This window comes from Ailuropoda melanoleuca, chromosome 2, assembly GCF_002007445.2.
Source record: "Ailuropoda melanoleuca isolate Jingjing chromosome 2, ASM200744v2, whole genome shotgun sequence".
Taxonomy (NCBI): Eukaryota; Metazoa; Chordata; class Mammalia; order Carnivora; family Ursidae; genus Ailuropoda; species Ailuropoda melanoleuca.
The window spans coordinates 10,866,795-10,887,692 of NC_048219.1; the positions used below are offsets into that span (position 1 = coordinate 10,866,795).

General features: G+C 44.6%; 1 protein-coding gene across 3 annotated transcripts in view; it reads left to right on the forward strand.

Annotated features, from left to right (window-relative positions):
* The window catches only part of ZBTB8A (zinc finger and BTB domain containing 8A), a 58,149-nt gene that overhangs the window by 27,257 nt on the left and 9,994 nt on the right, over positions 1 to 20,898 (forward strand). For all 3 annotated transcript variants that reach the window (XM_034648548.1, XM_034648555.1, XM_034648545.1), the window contains one exon: positions 17,264 to 18,087. In XM_034648548.1, the coding sequence (XP_034504439.1) occupies positions 17,265 to 18,087 (823 nt within the window). In that variant the 5' untranslated portion in view covers position 17,264. The remainder of the gene's footprint in view (positions 1 to 17,263; positions 18,088 to 20,898) is intronic.

Sequence of the window (20,898 nt, forward strand, 5' to 3'; positions counted from 1 at the left end):
GGCATGCTAGGACTTCAGGGGATATGGAGGAAAAAACAATGGCAACATAGCCACACCAGAGACCATGCTTTAGTGATATGATAACCTGAATTGCACTGAGTATATTAAATTATTGTTCCTGTTTATGGAAATGTGTTCTCTCCGCTAAATAGAGTATTCTTGAATGGGCTACAGTTGCGGCCTTGGAGAGTGTCACAAATTAGGAATAAATGACTCTTGGTTACACATTATAGAAACTCAAATTTCAACAGAAAAGATGTATTGGCTCTTGTAACTACGAATCTAGAAGGAGCATTGGCTTGTCGTCAGAACTCTCTAGAACAGTTTTGTCTGGCTTTCCTCTGTGTTGACGTCATTCTTCGGTGGGTTAATCCCTTGTTGAAGATTCCTTTTTGTAGTTCTAGGCTTTTATGATTCTTAAGGCCCATGCTGTCATGTAGTGAGAGAGCTTCATTCTCTAGCTTCCATTATACACCCTAAGGGAGGACTCAGACTGACCAGTCTGGTCATGTGCCCGTGGGCTCAGTGAGGCCAAGGGTTGGGCAGCACCACCAAGCTGTGGAAGGCAGCGCCCAAAAGAAAAACAGGAATCCTATGCTGAGGAAGAGAAAGGGCTGCTGTGCGCATGAAGACGACAGAGGTCCAAGTATAATAACAGAAATGGAAGGAGGATCACGTAGAATTACCCCTGAAAGGTTGTAAGTGACGTGACTTAATGCCTGTGATCTGATTTTTAAATATTCAGGGGGGAGAAAAGTGGAGGCAGAGAGAAGACAGAAAATCAGCAGAACTGATCCATGTTAAAGCTGGGTGGTAAATACACAGGCATTCCGTATATTGCCTTCTCTGCTTTGGTGAGGCTTTAAAATTCTGCTTGAAGAAGTGAAGGACAAAAATAAGTGCAGTTTCTAATTGACTAAAATTGTTTCTAAGAAATAAAAGGTAAGAGAGATGCAGAGAGGAAAGATTATATGTCATTTGCCCAGAAGGGCAAGTCTCAGGATAGATCCTTTTCTTAGACAGCTGATTTATCTATTTTTGGTCCTAGAAACGTTATCAGTCAGGGTCTACTTGGGAAAACAGAAACCACCCTGAGTCTATCAAAGAGAGGGAATTGAATATATGAAATCGGTGCTGAAAGTCTAGGAAGGGCTAGAACAGCAAAATAGAAAAGAGGGCCCAGAGGGAGCGAGAAGGATTCTAATCATCCGTCAGAAGCTGGTGTGCCCCTGACCTGGAGCCCCCAAATGTGTGCTGGCTGCTGTGTGTTTGAGCTGCTGCATCTGCCAAAGGGGTGCCACTTTTATCGGAGATGGAAAGTCCAGAGGGTAGAAAGGCTGTGGGGTCCAGAGTCACCCACCTCTATGCCCCTACACCCAAAAGCCAGCAGCCACTAGCAATGGCTGCATTTCCACTGCAAGTTTCCAAACAGGAAACTTCTTTTTTCTTTGCCTGACTTCCTCTCAGTGCTTCCTATTGATAGACTCGAACAGGAAGCCAGCTGCAAGGAAGGAAGACTGGGAAATGTCATTTGTAGAATTCCAGGTGCATCAGTAGAGAGTAGAGCATGGCAGGTGTTGAGCGGAGAGACAACGTGTAAATGACCAGCATAGTCCACCCTCTGGGCAACTTGGCATCTCTATGCACCACTCTTCCCATATTTCAAATTATTTTTTTTTAAAGATTTATTTAGAGAGAGAGAGTGTGTGTGTGTGTGCGCACAAGTGGGAGGGGCAGAGAGAGAGGGAGAGAGAATCTCAAGCAGACTCATCACTGAGCGTGGAGTCCTACATGAGGCTCGATCTCACGACCCTGAGATGACCATCCAAACCGAAACCAAGAGTTAGAGGCTCAACTGACTGTACCATCCAGGTGCCCCCCCATATTTAAAATTCTAAACAAATTCATGAGTCTGCTTTACAATAGGTAACTATCCTTAGTACAAAAAAAGATGCCCTCACCCTCTCCCAAAATGGGAGCTGTTAATTCCTCTTTTAGGCCAGTCATAATAAAATTTAATGGGATCGGGACATCTAGGCGGCTCAGTTAAGTGTCCAACTCTTGATTTCAGTTTGGGTCATGATCTCAGGGTTGTGAAATGGAGCCCCATGTCGGGCTTGCAGTGGGCATGGGGACTGGTTAAGATTCTCTCTCCCTCTGCCCCTACCCTTCCCTTAAAAAGATTTTTTTTTTTTAAATGGAATCATGTGATGTTTCCCTGCTGGAAGTGTTCCTATCTTGGTAGCTAAGACCTTGGCAGGGAGAGAAAGCAAAAATTCTGCAAGTGGGTTATTAGAGGTAAAAGTGAAAACATTTCCATCCCTTGATTTCTAGAATTGAATATACTAGCTATGGAAAAAATAGCGTTATATATTAGTCAGTGGTTAAAAGCGTATAGCACATCCATTTGGATAGCACTCCTATTTCTCGGGGTATCGTCTCACAGATGGGGTCATGATGGAATATTCGGTTGGTTATTCTACCGTTTTATCAGGTGAGCTGCCTCTGGGTGGCAGAGTACATGGCAGGTTTTATGGCAGCCAGGGAAGGAGGCTGGCTGACCGCCACAGGTCATCTTGTCCACCTGATTTCTGAAAGGCTTCTCTGTAGTGGGTCCCCTTTATTAAACATTGGCATGAGCACTAAAACTTTATACTCTGTACCCACTCCAAGAGGTATATCCATCTGTCTTTCCCCCACATGCCTCTTCCCCACATGGCCACCAATCCTTCTATCCAGTTCTTTCTAAATCCTTGATTGTTTGGCCAACTTGTTAGCCATTGTCCATGGATACTATGCCTCTGTCTATCTCTTTGTCCATGCAAAGTGGACAATCAGACGCTCACTGGGGAGATTTCCTTTACCTAGTGTCTTTCAGGGCTACTCCTGCTGGAGTTGGGATGTTTCTGCCATCCACTTCCAGCTGCTGCCAGCATACTGTGGAGAACCATCTGTAAATCAGGCTTTAACTGTTTCTTCCTCAGTCAACTAGTTTAGGGAACTCAACAACCATATGTGTGAGTAGAGGAAAGGCAGCAGTGGACCAGGAGTAGGAGCTGTGGCATGTGTCCCCTGCTCATGAAGTTACTTGTGGATTCAGGACCTGTTCAGTCCGGTTTTGTACATAACATTTCACCTTGGTGAGGGAGTGCTGCTGCACATGGCCAAATGTATTATTTGGTGCATCAGTAAAACCCATGATAGGCAACTCAGGCATAGCCACTTGCTGTCCATGGTCAGGCATCAGGCTCTAATAAGAGGGCCTGGTGGCATTTCAAAAGGAGAATAGTTATGTGCTGGAGAGGTGTGATGGGTAATTTTATGTGTCAACTTGACCGGTCTATAGTGTACACAGTACTTTGGTCAAACATTCTGAGTGTTTCTGTGAGAATGATTTTGAATGCATTTAACATTTAAATTGATAGTAGAGCAGATCGCCCTCCCTAATATGGGTGGGCCTCATCCAATCAGTTGAAGCCCTGAATAGAGCAAAAGGCTGATCTTCCCCCAAGTAAGAGAGTATTTCCTCCTGCCTGGCTACCTTGAGCTGGGACATTGGTTTTTTTCCTGCCTTTGTACTCAAACTGAAACATTGGCTCTCCCTGAGTCTCAAGTGTGCCAGCCTTCGAACTAGAACTCACCCCACTGGCTTTCCTGGTTCTCAGGCCTTCAGTCTTGGACTGGAACAACAACATCAGCTCCCCTGGGTCTCCCGCTTGCCAACTGCAAAATTTTGGACTTACTACCCTCCAGAATCATTTGAGCCAATTCCTTGTAATAAATCATATATGCATTCTATTGGTTCTGTTTCTCTGGAGAACCCTAACTTATACAAGAAGTATTGAATTTTCTCTGAAATTCTAAGGGCTGTGGTTCCCCTGTTGGGGCTGGTCGTAGGCTCCATACAGCACCCCCTGTTTCCCACAAACCTCTAACACCACTGGAGTTGCTGTGTCATAAGGCCTGTGTAGCAGAGCAACTCGTACTGTAGCCTGCACCTTGCACAGAACCTTTTCTTGCTCTGGGCCACAATTAAAGCTCGCCATCTTGGGGCGCCTGGGTGGCTCAGTTGGTTAAGCGTCTGCCTTCGGCTCACAGGTCATGATCCCAGGGTCCTGGGATCAAGCCTGGTGTCGGGCTCTCGGCTCAGCAGGGAGTCTGCTTCTCCTTCTCCGTCTGCCTGCCTCTCTGCCTACTTGTGCTGTCTCTCTCTCTCTCTCTCTATCACATAAATGAATACAATCTTAAAAAAAACCCAACAACTCACTGTCTTATGAGTTACTCAGTGTGTAGGTTGGAACAGCACCTAGATGCCATATATTATTGCTCCCAAACCAAGCAATTCCCACAACTTGTTTTTTACGGTGGTGGCATGAGGTACAGCAGTTGGTATTTCACTTTATCGTGGGCTAATCCCAACTTGCCCCAGATCGCGTGACCCCTAAGAATTTCAACAAGGGGGCAGGACCCTCCCTCTTCGTGGTCTTTGTCTCCTACCTTGTGCCATGCGTTTGTCTCACTACGGTATTGAGTATCGTTGCTGCGTTCTGCTCATTGTGTCCAGCCAGCATGACATCATCAAGTGCGGTGTCCCTGACGGTACAAGCAAACTGCTGCTCGTGTTTCTTGCTAATCCATGTAGAGAGAAGAACATCTCTCCAAGTCAATGGTTGTCTTTCAGGTGCCGGCTACTATGTTGATTTGTTCCCATGGAAAGATCACATCTGGAAAAGAGCTACAATTAAAATTACTCATTGATTAAGGACACTATAATTTATAGTCAGTGTCCAAGATCCATCCATGTTCTAGAGGCCAAATGGTGAATTGAATGCAGCAGCTCTAGGAATCGCCACCTGAACATCTTTGAAGCCTTTGCTGCTGGCGCTAATCTCTGCGTATCCCCTAGAGATGCGGTATTGGTTTTAGTTTATCCTGCTAAGGAGAGGAAGTTTGTTCCTTCTTACCGTAATAGCCCTCACACCATGATCAGGGAGCAAATGTGGGGCTTTTGCCAGTTGCTAAATGGGACTTTTTGGAACTGTACTTTAGAAACTGGGGAAGTTGCCATAGAGTGAGATCAACTCAGGCCAGAGCCCCATTTATCACTTGACCTCAATAAGCCCCTCCCTTGATTGGTGACTCACTGTGGTGTTCTGGGTACCCAGGGATTAACACCAATTCAGAAGCATTATCTGGCAATCCCTAGAAAGTCCAGATATTTCTCTTTCCCAGTCTTCAGTCATCCTACTGCATGGTTTCATTTACATTCATTTAGTAATGACTTACTAGGACATTATTTCAGGTATCTTTGAGGAAGACATGAGGAAAATGTTCTAGTATGTACTTGTGTAGTGTAGTACTACTTTGACCAAAGGTTCAATAAACCCATTTCTGTAAGTTGGGTTAGGTCTGAAGTATATATGACAGGCTGTCATGCTCCAATATAGCAAACCAGGTCAGAGTCTTGCTCAAGAGACCTAGAGTTTCTGGTTGTCTTTGCTTTTGTTTGTTGGTTGGATTTTTTTGGTTATATAGATCGATTTAATACTCCAGTAAGCTGTTCATCAAATAATTCCTAGAGACAACATGATCAACTAGCCATCACCAAAGATCCACCCTTGTTGTATATATATGGTAATTGTGTACACGTTGTCTCTGGTGTTTAACCACTGTCACTTGGTCTTTGCCACCCTGGGACCTCGTCATCCCCATTTCAGTGAAGACATCTCCCTTCGTGCCATTTCCATCCTATAGGTGACAGCCACAATATCTTAGTGAAGGAGTATCCTCTGGATATCTGGGTTTCTTCCTCCACGTTATGCCAGAACTTCTGGCATCTCAACTTCACTGAATATAGTCCACCCTTAAGTTCAAGGTGTGGTCTGCCCATGGAACAAATTTTTAGAGCCACTCCCAAGTGTTTGAACTAACACATAAAATCCACAGTCTCTGGTAAATGCACCCCTAGGAATAAATCCAGCCTGTTGCAACATTGTTATCCCTCAGCATCCATTACTAGACATATTCCCATGTTTGTGCCAAGGTGAATTAGGAAAGTCTTGCAATACTTCATGTATAAATTATCTCCTCCCACATGATATTTTTCATTATCCTCCCCCTGGGAAATGCTGATTCTGGTTATGGTCTGGTGGCAATGAGGGGTGGTGAGATGTGTCTGAAGAAAATTGGCATCCCCTTGAAAGGTCATTGCCTCAGGTGTGTTATTACAGAGTCTTCGAGCAAGGGAAGGCTGGTCTCCTCAGACAAAGGAGAGGCTGCTCCCTGGCAAGGGGGAGACTCATGGGAATGTACATTCTCAGATCATCAGAATCTGTTCAAATGTTCCCATTCCAAGTCTCAGGGTCTCCTTCATCCTCAATACCCATCACATAAGAGACTTGGTCAGATGTAAAATCAACTTACGTTGTAATTTTACAACCCACACAATTACATTTAGTGTCTAAGTTTTAGCTCTGTCCATCCTGTGGCTTCACAGAGGTTCCTTTAGGGCCACTGTCGAAGTTCTCTGGTTTTCTAATGGTGACTTGAGCTGGGTTTAAAGCTTGAAGCTTGTCATTTCCTTTCTATAAGTGCCTCAGTACAGTCAGAAGCAGCTTACCTGATGAGGGTGAGTCCTTGTAGTCGTCTTTACTAACATCATGGTCAAATACAGAAGCCCCTCGTCACCCGAAGCGTTGCGTTCAATAGGACTTCACCCTAAGCAAAGGTTGAGAGGTAATCAAAATGCCACTACATGACACAGATGACCAGCCTTTCCATTCTTTAGTGGCAGCAGGGCCATCATTCTACTCAAGCTCAAAACAGTCAGCAAACCAATCCCCAAACCCAGTTTTAGAGAGTCTATTTCCTGGGACCTTTTCTGTAACTGAGATGATATAGCGAGAGTCCTACCCAGAAAACAGAAGCCATTCTCGATATCCCAGACAAAGATAACTTAGTACTGGAAATTATACAGGTGTGGGAAGGTGTGGAAGAGCACAGATGAGGTTGGGGGCTGGAGGAACAAAAAGAAAGGGGGGAATGAGACTCGGGGTCGCAAGCTGCTGATGCTCCTTCAAGCTGGAGCCCACGAGCATGTAACTGCTGCTGCACTTTCGGGGACCGGCCGGACCTGGATCCGCTGAAGACATACCACTTCGATCGGAGCTGGAGCCACGAGAGGTTTCTGCATCCGCCCGAGCTGCTGTCGTCCACAGCCGTGCCGGCCTGCTGCTATCCGGCAACCTCCAGCAGCGGGCAGAGCTAGAGCGGGAAGTGTCCCCCTTCCTCCGGTCCTCTGAGTCCCATTTTCCATAGCCTGCAGGAAGCCAGCTGGTGAGAGAGCCTGGGTCATGTAGTTTGCAGCCTCTCAGCCCCATCCGAACAGAGCAGAATATAAAAAGGCAGTTTGGGGGCTTAAAACAATAGGTAAATAACCGATACAGAAACCAAAATCAGTTGCCTATGTTATGAGGGCCCTGCTTCCTTACAAGGGCAAGGAAAAACTTACTCAGCCATAGATGGGTAGGTTAAAGAAAAATGGCAGCTTCTCCTGCCCGTCAGTTGCTATAGTCTACCAGTTTCCCCAGTAGAAATTCCTTAAATATTTACTGAATATCACTGTTCTGTAAGCTGAGCTCATGCTGTTAGACTCTAATCTTGTGATTTAAGTGGAAAGTATAAATCAGAGTAGATTACCAATCAGATACACATTTTTTAAAAAATCAGATACACATTATTTATTTATTTTGGAGAGAGAGAGAGCGCGCACAGGGGCGAGGGGCAGAGGGAGAGGGAGAATCCCAAGCAGACTCCCTGCTGAGTGTGGAGCCAACTTGGGGCTTGATCTCACGTCCTGAGATCACAACTTGAGCCGAAATCAAGAGTCAGATGCTTAACCCACTGAGCTACCCAGGCGCCCCATCAGATACACATTTTTATATTAACTACTATAGTTCCACCATATTTCCCATATCCTCATCATTTTCACAAGTAATGCTATTTCACTTAGAGATCAAAGGCATCTGAGATAAATTCTGATCTCATCTCTTTCTCGGTACACTTCATTCTGTCTTCCTGTTGCAAAGAAGAAGCTACCCTCTCCTCCCACCCCTCACTAATCCTTTCCAGTGATAACCATTTTAGTGTGTTCTCAGGCTCATTCCTCCCTGCTTTATCTGGAAATTTATTTCTTCAGGTACTTTTTTCTTTCCAAAATATCCAAATTCTTCTTCAGTGTTGACCACACCTCTCCTTACTTTCACTGTCTTCCTTATTCTTTCCCTTCACAGCAAAATTCCGTGAAGAGTTGTGGGTACTTGTTCCTTTCATCCCATTCTCCCTGAAACCCACCCTAACACAGACACGCACACGCACACAGAACACAGGTGCACACATGCACTGCCCCGCGCACTCACACAGAGACACAGACACACCACACACATGCACACAGACACACACACACAGACACACACACACACACACACACACCACTGATATATCCAGTGGTTGACTCTTAGTCGCTGTCTTACCAAAGCAAACACAGCTGATTGCCCTTTCTCCTTGAAATGCTTTTCTCACTTCCAGGATCTCTTCCTGGCTTTCTGGTTTTCCTCGGGTATCTTGGTCAGAGGGCCAGGGGCTCACCTCTGTTCCACATGGCCTGCCTCCTTTGGTAGTCCCATCCAGTCTCATGACTTGAAATACCATCCAAATGCCGATTCCCAGTCTCACATCCCCAGCCTGGACCTATTTCCTCAACTCTACTCTTACATCCAAACGCCCACCCTTTATCTTTTGTTGGATGGATAACAGGACACCTGAACCTTGTCCAAACTTGAGCTGCAGAGACCAGTCCCCGCAGGTTCCTCTCCTAGTCTTCCCCATTTCAGCAGACGGGACCTCCGCTCAGCCCGTACTCACGCCGTACAGCCTGGCGTCACCCTTGTTTGTTCTCTGGCTCTCCCTGCCATACGTGTGCTACCTGGTCGTGGTCCTGCATGTGTGTCCGCGGGGCGTGTGAGTTGTCTTTTCCCTTTTATCTACCGGAGTCTTTTCATTAAGCCTCTTAAACTTACTCTTAATCCTATCTTGGAATCCTAGCCTCCTTTTCCGGGCTGGAGTATCTGGCACTGGGAATGCAGCTGTCTGTGGGTATTTCACTTTAGGGAATAATCCTGTGACTGCCCTTTGACACGGTCCAGCTGCTGGCCATTCCCCCAGGCCTCAGCCTTCTTCAGAGCTCCTGTTTCTCCCTCTGCTTGTCAAAGGCAGTGCTCAGGTCTCTCCAGTCAGGAGACAATTTCCCACTTTGCTTTCACTATTAAACACCCTCCCACTCCCTGTCAACTCTCAGTTAGGAGCCTGTTTAAATTTGCACACAGGGACTACTGTTGGCAACACTTAACAATACTGATGCTTACTTAGAACGTCTATAAATTGCCTGGAGAACAAATTCTTACTGAAACTTAAAAAAAAAATTCCATTCCCCCCCCAAGGAATTAGCTTTTTACTAAAACTTTTAAGAATAGAGTTAGTGTTTTTATAACACTTTCACATCTGAAGAAGAGCAGGCAATGTCTTGGACATCAATGAATCATTCTATGAAACCAACTTTGGTTCCTTTCAGAGTTAGGAGTAGATTTTAAAGAAAAGTTGCACTAATAATTAGATGAAACTTATCAAAGAATTCAGAATCTTTAGAAATAACTTATAAATTGGGATTCTCTGGTTACCAACAAAAGGAAAGTCAACTCATATTGGCTGAAGAAAAAGGACATTTATTGGGTCAGGTAACTGAAAAGTGCAAGGATAGATACAGCCAAACGCATGGCTGGGACTAGGGCTGGGTTTGGCAAAAGGCAGCCTGTGGCTATTCTTGTAAATAAAGCTTTATTGGAACACTGCCATACCCATTGCTTCTCCTATTGTCTGCGGCTGCTTTCGTGCTACGGTGGCAGAATTGAGTAATATAGTGGTGAACCTGAGGCATTGTGAGAGAGACCTCCGGCCCACTATGATGTGTGGGTTTTTCCTGCAAATGAAGCAATTCTCCAACACTAATTCAGCTCCGTTCTGACACTACCTCTGTGGAGATGGCGTCAGATTGACGGGTTAAGGGCTCAATCCCACGAGTCCACCTCCGCTTCAGATGCCCAGCGCTAGGCCAGGTTGTCATCTGTGCTTCTGACCGACGCCGTCCATCAGAGGACCCCCTCCTTGGGTACGATTAGTTTGCTAAAGCAGCTCACAGAACTGAGGAGACCCATTTACTCACTACATTACCAGTTCATTACAAAAGATATTAAAGGATACACATGAACAGCCAGAGGAAGAGACCTAGGGCAAGATCCCAAATGCAGGAACTTCTGTCCCATGGAGTTTGGGGCCAGCAAGTGGATGCGTTCTGGTTCACCAGTCTGGAAGCTCTCAGAGCTGTGTCCTTTTGGGGTTTAATGGTGGCTTCATTATGTAGGCGTGATTGCTTAAATCATTGGCCATTGGTGACTCGTTCAACCTCCAGCTCCTCGTCTCTCTCCAGAGGTCATGGGGAGGGACTGAAAGTTCCAACCCTCTGGTCTAATAAGTCTAATCTAATGGTTGGTTTCCCTGGCACACCCCGTCCCCACCCCTGCATCTTAGGGGACTTCCAAGAGCCGCCTCATTAACATAAACTCGGCTGTGGTAGAATGGGACTTATGAATAGCAAGACACCCACGGCACCTTTATGGCTCTGACGTGACTTCATAAACTGAGGATGAAAGACCAAATTTTAGAACAAAAGACGCTCCTGTTGCTCTTATTGCTTAGGAAAATACAAGGGTTTGGGGAGCTCTGAGCCAGGAGCCATAGGCAAAGTCCAAAATATGTATTTATTATAAATAATAATCTCATACCTATAAGCCCTAAAGTATTTCCTGTCTCTGGCCCTTTACAGAAAAAAAATGACCAACCTAGGGAACAAAATGATGTCAGTAGGATCTGGCCTTTCTCTCTTTCTCCTCTCTGCTTTCCTCAGGGTTGGTCCATTCTCATGTAGGCTCTGTCATGGTGGCAGTCCATCCGTGATCGATAGCTCCAGGCTTCCATCCTCACCGGAGTCCTCTTCTTATCCGGTTGCTCCAATAAAAATGCTAGATTCACTTTAATCGAACCTCCTTTGCTTGCCTTGTTTGGTGCGTCCATCCCCAAGCCAGTAACTGGCCGTGGGAATGCAGTGATCTGATTTGTCAGATCTGGGTCACCGGTTGGCCTCTAGTGTGATGAGTTGAGTCAGTATCTCCCAAACCTAGGAACCTAAAGAGGTGATGGGGAATCCTCTTAAGAAAAGTTGGGGAGGGGCGCCTGGGTGGCTCAGTCGTTAGGCGTCTGCCTTTGGCTCAGGGCGTGATCCCAGAGTCCTGGGATCGAGCCCCACATCAGGCTCCTCCACTGGGAGCCTGCATCTTCCTCTCCCACTCCCCCTGCCTGTGTTCCCTCTCTCACTGGCGATCTCTCTCTCCGTCAAATAAATAAAATCTAAGAAAGAAAGAAAGAGAGAGAGAGAGAGAAAGAGAGGGAGGGAGGGAGGAAGGAAGGAAGGAAGGAAGAAAGGAAAGAAAGGAAGAAAAGTTGGGGAGTAATTACCAGAAAAAGGTATTGAGTGAGAAGAGGGATGAGTGAGAGTAGAATAATGAGTAAACAAAAGGGAAATTGTATAACAGGCTGGTAAACAAAAACATCCACTGAAAGAATGAAAATAACGGCTTGTAAATAGCTATAGTTTCTTCTGTTAATACAAAAATACATACTTTTCCCTTTCACCAGTTCATTTTAAATCGAGATTTTAGGGGTGCCTGGGTGGCTCAGTCGTTAAGTGTCTGCCTTCGGCTCAGGGCGTGATCCCGGCGTTATGGATCGAGCCCCATGTCAGGCTCTTCCGCTATGAGCCTGCTTTTCCTCTCCCACCCCCCCTGCTTGTGTTCCCTCTCTCACTGGCTGTCTCTATCTCTGTCGAATAAATAAATAAAATCTTTAAAAAAAAAGATAAAAAAAAGAAAGGATATTGTGTAGATAGCATAACTGTCCCCATTCTTCACCCTCTGCCAATATTCACACCCTTTGTTGTGTGATTTCACAGTTCTTCCCACTAACAGGGCAGAAGGTGTTTCTTCTTCTCTTGACTTTACATTTGGCCCTGTGATTTCCTTGAGACCATTTCAGTAGGGTAGATGTGACCGTGTGCCAGTTGCAAGCCTAAGCCCTAAGAGGCTTCATCTATACCCACTTGGTCTTTTGTGCTTTTGGCATTGTCGTGAGAAGAAATTGGCCAGGCCAGCCAGCCGGTCGCAGGAGGAAGATATAAGACCATGTAGTAACACAGCCACTCCAGAATCAGCTGACTCCTAGGTATGTGAGTGGGCCCAGGCAAGATCAGCAGAGCTCGGGGCGCCTGAGTGGCACAGCGGTTGGGTGTCTGCCTTCGGCTCAGGGCGTGGTCCCGGCGTTATGGGATCGAGCCCCGCATCAGGCTCTTCTGCTATGAGCCTGCTTCTTTCCTCTCTCACTCCCCCTGCTTGTGTTCCCTCTCTCGCTGGCTGTCTCTATCTCTGTCAAATAAATAAATAAAATCTTTAAAAAAAAAAAAAAAGATCAGCAGAGCTGTCCTAACAAGTCCACCCTAAATCAGCCAACGCACAGGCTTGTGAGCTACATAAATACTTACTGTATAACTTTATTTTTTGTAGTTAATTGTTATACAGTGTTAGTTAACAACATTGTAATGAGCAAGCAGTTCACTGAATCAGTCAATAAACATTAACTGTTCAATCCACACAAATAAAAGCAATGACATACCATTGCATATCTGTAAGATTGGCAAAATTAACAAGTCTGATAATGTTAAGTACTGACAAAAATGAGAAGTGGTAATTGATATATATATACCGTTAATGGAAATATACACTTAAATACCAGGTGACAGTTCTGGCTATTGAGTTGCAAGTGTAAGTCCCCTGGGCGAGGCATCCAGGAAAGCTTTTTTTCCCTCTGATAAAAAAAGAAGACAGGCTGGGTTGGTAATTGTCTTTTGTCTTTTCCTCTTCTTCTTGCCAGGAATGTGGACATCAGGCTGGAGATGGGCAACCATTTTGCAACATGAGCTGTTTGAATTTCATGAATTACATTTTTTGTAAATTAAATCCATTTGGTTCATACCTCAACCCCCCTCCAAGTTTCTTTTCTTGGATAAAAATAATAAAGCAAAAGGAGAATGGCTAACATTTATTACACATAGTTTTGAGTGCTATGTGTACATTAGCTCATTCAATCCTCACAATAATCCTATGAAATAAATATTTTTTGTTCCATTTTACAGATAAGGAAATGGATACAGAGGTTAAATAAATTGCCCAGGGTCACGCAGCTGTTAAGTGGTAGAGCCAGAATTCCAAATCCAGCTACCAAATCAGTGTCTATGCTGATAGCTATGTGCTACTCTTGGGGCGCCGGCAGCGGGGGGCGGGGGGGCTCGGTCGCTTAAGCATCTCCCTTCAGCTCAGGTCATGATCTCAGAGTCCTGGGATGGAGCCCCGCGTGGGGCTCCCTGCTCAGCGGGGAGTCTGCTTCTCCCTCTCCCTCTGCCCCTCCCCACTGCTCGTGCTCTCTCGCTCTCTCAAATAAATAAAAATAAAATATTTTTAAAAACCAACTGTATGCTACTCTTTATATCTTTTATCTCTTTGGCCATCTTAAAGGTACTTATTTTTTTTAAAGATTTTATTTATTTGTCAGAGAGAGAGCACACACAAGCAGAGGGGGTGGCAGGCAGAGGGAGAAGCAGGCTCCCCACCAAACAAGGAGCCCGATGCAGGATTTGATCCCGGGACCCTGGGATCATGACCTTAGCGGAAGGCAGGTGCTTAACCAACTGAGCCACCCAGGCGTCCCTTAAACATACTTATTTTATAGTCTATTAGATTTTTATTCTATTTTCTAAAATTGTTGGTGTTCTGATTCTCGTCTTTGCTCTACCTGCTGATTCTTCTTTATAAAGAACGATTTCCTTGTATGTTTTAATATGTTTGATGCGCATTCAGCAACACTGAGCATGTGTCGTGTGTTCAGCTGCTGCTCCAGGAGCTGGGGATACATAAGTGAAGAAGGCAAAGTCTCGGCTCTCTTCCCTTAAATTCTAGTAGGAGAAAACAGCAAACAAATAAGCAGATAGAGAATGGGAAGGGGTGATTATATAGGATGGCAAAGGAAAGTGCTCTGATAAGGTGACATTCGAACAGAGACCTGAAAACGTGAGAATGTGAGCTATGTGTGTATCTGGGAGAAGAATTCCCGAGCAGAAGGAATGGCAAGGACAAAGCCTGCATGGCAGGAATAGGCCTTGAATGTTCAGGAATGAACAGAGGTCTCGGTAGCCGGAATGCAGTGTAGGAGGGATAGAGCAGAGGAGATGTGGGCAGAAAGATCCCTGGACGGGGCGGACACGCATCAGGTAGGGCCTTTGAGGTCGTGAGAACTTGAGTGTGGATGCGGAGCCTGTGGAGGCTTTTTTGAGGGTCATAAGCTCAAAGATGGTATTTAAAGCTATGAGACTAGATGGGCTCACCTAGGGATGGTGTAAGTAGAGAAGAGGTCTGAGCCCTGAGGCTCGGGGCATTCCGGTGGTAGGGGAGAAAGATTTTTCCTTGACCTTCTTCCTGGCTGGGTCTGGAAATTAAACTGACAAAGACAAATTAACATGAGAAGTGCATACAAATTTAGTTAATAGAAGTTTTACATGACACAGACGCCTTTATAAGGAGATGAAGACCGAAGAATCAGTTAGACCTGAGTATATTTTTATGCGGGGTTCCATGAAGAGTGAACAGTCGTGGAGCAATATGGAAGGTTAAGGAGTATGAGAGAAATTTAGTAACCAGGGAAGCTCGGCAAAGCCTGTTTGTTCAGATTCTTTTTAGTGTCCCTTTGTCTTCTGAGATAAGGATACTCTTTCCTCTGGGTATCAGGAGAGCACCTCTCACCTGAGGGTTATTTTAGTTGCAGGGGAGAAGGAAGGGGGGATCAGAGTGGACTTTCTGCTTCCGCTGTTTTCTCAAACTCCTTCAAAATATTCAGTACACCAAGGTGCCATATTTTGGGGTAGCATGTCCTGAATCCCCCAGCACTTGGAGGTTAGGAAAACGAAGAACCAGCAAAGGAGACCGAGAAGGAGCAGCCAGCCTATGGGAGAGGAACATGGAGCAGTGGTGTCCTGGCATCAAGTGAAGAAAGTGTTTTAGGATGAAAAGAATGACCCACTGCCTCAGTAAAATGAGGACAAAGAAATGACCATTGAATTTGACATGCAAGTTACTAATGATCTTTTTTAAAAAATGATTGTGATGGATGGGGATGAAAGCTGATCAAAAGAGAACAGGAGAAGCGAGGACAGCAAATGAAAAGAGCAAACCAGAAAACTCTTTCTGGGCACCTGGGTGGCTCAGTTGGTTGAGCGTCCAACTCGTGATTTTGCTCAGGTCATTGATCTCAGGGTCGTGGGATCGAGCCCCACGTCAGGTTCTGCATTCAGTGTGGAGTCTGCTTGAGGTTCTCTCTCTCCTTCTCCCTCCCCCACTCAAAGAAAGAAAGAAAGTCTTAAAAAAAAAAAAAAAAACCCCAAACAACCTCTTTCAATGAATTTTGTGTGAAGGGAGCAGAGGAATGAGTAATAACCTGGGGCACCCGGCTGGCTCAGCCGGTGGAGCATGTGACGTTTGATCACAGGGTTGTGAGTTCGAGGCCCACATGGGGTGTAGAGTTTACTTAGAATAAAATATATACATACATATATATGTATAAAAATGAATTGTAGCCAGAGGTGGATGTGAAATCAAGGGAGGTTTTGTTGTTGTCTGTAAGACAGGAGATAATAGACATCATGATGGTACGATACTGGAAATGATCCACTTTACGTAAAGAGGGGAATGATTTTGAGTTCAGCATAAGCAGAGATTATTTCCCACCTGGCCTGGGTCCTGAGAGCAACCCTCCTAAGCAGTTTTGCATTGGTTTCTGCCAGGTGCTCCATGGGCCCCACCAGCCCGGGACTAATTTCCACAGTAAATTTTCACCTTGAGGTTTCTCACACCAAACAGGTAAAATAAATTCGGATTCCCAGAACCTCAGAAAGCACAACCTTGGGTCTGATGTCTCACCTAGGTACTTTTTTTTTCTTTCCCCAACAAAAGCCCCGCAAAGACAAACTTTGTTTTTTCCCAGGATTTATGGGCAAAGTTTACTAGTCTTTCTTCATTAAGGTCATGGTCCTTAGAGGATTCCAACTTGTCACCGAGAAAAACCGGAAGCCATCTTGCTGCCCTGGCTTTACTCCTTCTCCACGGCTGGCATCTAGGGATTTCTCATTTTCTTGCGAGCCCAGCCATACATTTAAAACATTTGGTTATATTTTAAGGGGGAAAAGAAAAAAAGGAGAGAGGGAGACAAGCCATAAGAGACTCTTCACGATAGAGAACAGACTGAGGGTTGGAGGGGGGTGGGTGGGGATGGGCTGGATGGGCGATGGGGATTAAGGAGGGCACTTGCCGTGATGAGCACTGGGTGTTGTATGTAAGTGATGAACCACTGAATTCTGCCCCAGAAACCAATAGTGTGCTGTATTTAAATTAAAACAAACAAACAAACAAAAAAAGTTTTGGTTATATTTTAGCCAGCATCTCCAGACATTTGTGGCAGGAGAGTTTCAGTACTTTCTAGATCACCATCTTGCTGGAATCAGTCATCTTTCCCCTCATTCTTCACCTAGCCAATCCCTGTTCGCCTTTGAGGTCCCAGCTTAAACGTTCCTTCTCAGAAAGGTGTCCCTAAGCCTCTCCATCCCAGTCTAAACTGGCTTACGCTTCTGTTCCACCCACAGCACCCTCTTCTGTCTTTGCACTTAACCAGACCTTTGTGACTTGATGTGAGTGTTCGTTTAGTGGCTGACCCCCCTCTAGACTGAACACAGCATGAGCGCAGGAAGCCAGCGCGGAGCAGAAGGCCTGATTCATAGCAGATGCTCAGGAAAGGTTGGTGACTGAACAAATAATGTCCAAAAATCACATAACTAATAGTTCGGTTACTAAGTGATTTTCTGTGTCTCAGAGACTCTATTCGCTAAGAGGAGAGTGGTTTCAGTGGAAACGAGAGAGGCTTCTGATGGTTGTTTCGGTCGACGCTGCTCGGAAAAGCCGCGTCACTTCGGTTTGGTAACCACGTGTCTTTTCCTCTCCAGAATGGAGATCTCCTCGCACCAGTCCCAGCTCCTGCAGCAGCTGAATGAGCAGCGCCGGCAAGACGTCTTTTGTGACTGCAGCATCCTGGTTGAAGGCAAGGTCTTCAAAGCGCATCGGAATGTCTTATTTGCTAGCAGTGGCTACTTCAAAATGCTCCTTTCCCAGAATTCAAAGGAGACAAGTCAGCCAACCACAGCTACATTCCAGGCCTTCTCCCCTGACACTTTTACGGTTATCCTGGACTTCGTCTATTCCGGCAAACTCTCCCTCACTGGTCAGAACGTCATAGAAGTGATGTCAGCCGCTAGCTTCCTTCAGATGACTGATGTCATTAGCGTATGTAAGACCTTTATTAAATCTTCACTGGACATTAGTGAGAAAGAAAAAGATCGCTATTTCAGTCTCTCCGACAAAGATGCCAATTCTAATGGTACAGAGCGTCCCTCCTTTTATAGCGGTGGCTGGCAAGAAGAAAGCAGTTCTCCACACTCTCACCTAAGCTCAGATCAAGGAACAGGTGTAATAAGTGGAAAATCTTGGAGTAAGTATAATTACCATCCAGCCTCCCAAAGGAATACTCCACAACCTTTGACCAAGCACGAACAAAGGAAAGACTCCATTAAAAAGTCCAAACATTTGCGGTTGTCACAGCCTTCTGAAGTTGCTCATTACAAGTCAAGCAAACGAGAAGCACGGACGTCAGATTCCTCCAGCCACATTTCCCAGTCCGAAGAACAAGCACAGATTGAGGCTGACATGGACTCTACTCCTGTTGGCTATCCGTATGGTCCAGGATCTGATGTCACATCCAGAAGCTTCCCAGGTATTCAAAAAAAAAAAAAAAAAATCTGTCCCCTCAATGAGGTTCTAAGGCTCCTATACAAATCAATCCTATCTCAACATGCCCTTACTTTGAAGTGTTGCGGGCAGTTGAACCAAGTGATTTTTTTTTAAGTTCCACTCCTCTAGTGAAATTTATTTCATAAAACATAAATTTAAATTTCTAATTTAAAAAATAATATTGGCTAGGAATGCCTGGCTGGCTCAGGAGGTAGAGCACGCAGCTCTTGATCATAGGGTCATGAGTTGAAGCCCCACGTGGGGCATGGAGCCTACTTTAAAAAAAAAAAAAAAAGGATACGTTTAATAACAGTCAAAACAGTAGAGTTCAAAGCCCAAGGTTTTCCCAACCTGTGTCAGCAGATCATTAGATTACTGTTAAGCCTTTATAGCTCTTTTCTAAATGGTTCAATCCCTAAGATGCATATTTTCACGTTACATTGTGTGTTTTCTTCTAAGTATTCACTCAGGAGGAGAATTTTTATACAGAAAAGTTAAACAGGGCAGCCATGCATATTTACAGAGGTTCACAGACCCAAGACTTAAAACAAATTGGACTACATCTGATTTTATTGAGATATAAAGACAAAATTTAAATACCACACACAACCCATAACACTGACACTGAAATCCTGTATGCAACAATGGGAGACATCTCGATTTTATGATAGTAGTAAAATGCACAAAGATTATGTAGGTTGTTGGTTTCAATAATCCACCCCTCACCGTCAGAAAACTGCAGTAGAGAACAGGAATTAGAAATGCATGTCATTCAGAAGTGCCTGGGTGGCTCAGTCGATTAAGCAGCCGACTCAGTTGTGGCTCAGGTCGTGATCCACAGTTGTGGGATCGAGCCCTATGTCAGACTCCGTGCTCAGTGTGGAGTCTGCTTGAGATTCTCTCTCTCCCTCTGCCCCTCCCCCTGCTCACGCTCTTTCTTAAAGTAAATAATTTTTTTTAAAAGATTTTATTTATTCATTTGACAGAGATAGAGACAGCCAGCGAGAGAGGGAACACAAGCAGGGGGAGTGGGAGAGGAAGAAGCAGGCTCATAGTGGAGGAGCCTGATGTGGGGCTCGATCCCACAACGCCGGGATCACGCCCTGAGCCAAAGGCAGACGCCCAACGACTGAGCCACCCAGGCTCCCCTCAAAGTAATAAATTTTTTAAAATCTTTAAAAAAAAAAAAAAAGAAATGCATGTCACATAGTTCTGCCCCAATTAATCAGGTAGCAAACTTGCTTAATAGTTTATATGTGAATTTAAAGGAAAATTATAAGATGAAATTCCTACGGATCATAAGATTCAGATTATATATTTAAAATTGTTTTTATTTTAGGAAAATTTCAAACATACACAAAAGGAAAGAGAATAGTATGATTCACCTCCATGTACCCTTTACCCAGTTTGAACAACTTTCTACTCACTGCCAGTATTGTTTCATCTGTATTGTTACTCCCAACCCCTCTCTTTATTATTTTCTTTTAATTTTATTTATTTATTTGTCAGAGAGAGAGAGAGACAGCACAAGCAGGGGGAGCGGCAGACAGAGGGAGAAGCACGTTTCTTGCTGAGAAAGGAGCCCAATGAAGGACTCCATCCCAGGACCCTGAGATCATGACCCAAGCTGAAGGCAGACGCTTAACCGACTGAGCCACCCAAGTGTCCCCCTCCCTTTTTTATTTTTAAGCAAATAGCAGACATCAGTTTTCATCTGTAAATATTTCAGAATGTGTCCCTAAAATGTAATCTTAAAAAAGACAGGGGCTTAGTCAGTTAAGTATCCGACTCTTGATTTCAGCTCAGGTCATCATCTTAGGGTTGTGAGATCGAACCCCACATCCAACTCCATGCTAGGCACGGAGCCTGCTTAAGGGTCTCTCTCTCCCTCTGCCCCTCCACTCCCCTAAAAATATACCAAAACAAAACCTGGACATGCGACTCTTGATCTCAGGGTTGCAAGTTCAAGCCCAATTTGGGCATGTAGCCTCCTTAAAAAAATAAAAATAAAAATAAAAATAAAGTTGTCCTAAAAAAACAAAAACAGGGGCGCCTGGGTGGCTCAGTCGTTACGCATCTGCCTTTGGCTAAGGGCGTGATCCCAGGGTCCTGGGATCGAGCCCCACGTTGGATTCCCTCCTCCGCTATGAGCCTGCTTCTTCCTCTCCCACTCCCCCTGCTTGTGTTCCCTCTCTCGCTGGCTGTCTCTCTGTCAAATAAATAAATAAAATCTTTAAAAAAACAAAAACAAAAACAACCACTGCAATACCATGGTTGTACCTCAACAAAATGAACAGTTCCTTAACATCAGTAAATAGCCAATCAGTATTCACATTTCCTGGGTTGTCACATAAATTTTTAAAATAATTTGGTTGTAGATAGCATACTTTAAAATAAGGGGCAACCAGCGGATCTTTACTAATTGCATTTTCCTGTAGTGCTAACCTTAAAATACATGAAATTGTGTCCTGTTACAGACCTTACTGAAAGTCCTGCTGAGCTCTGACCATTGACCAAAACGTACAGAAACAACAGAGCAAAAATGAGAAATCTTTGTTGCATTTTAAAACTGCAAGAGTGATCTTTTCTCTATTTGGGCTCTGTATGTTTATAATTGTAGTTTATGCAAACCTAACTTCAATAGTGAGCAGCTGAGTTCAACAGCTATTAAACTGATAAAGTTTGCCCCCAGTCATAACTAACATCTTGAGTACATGAGTTTTATTTTATTTTTTTAAGTTATATATATATATATAAAAAAAAAAAAAAAAAAAAAAAAAAAAAAAAAAAAAAA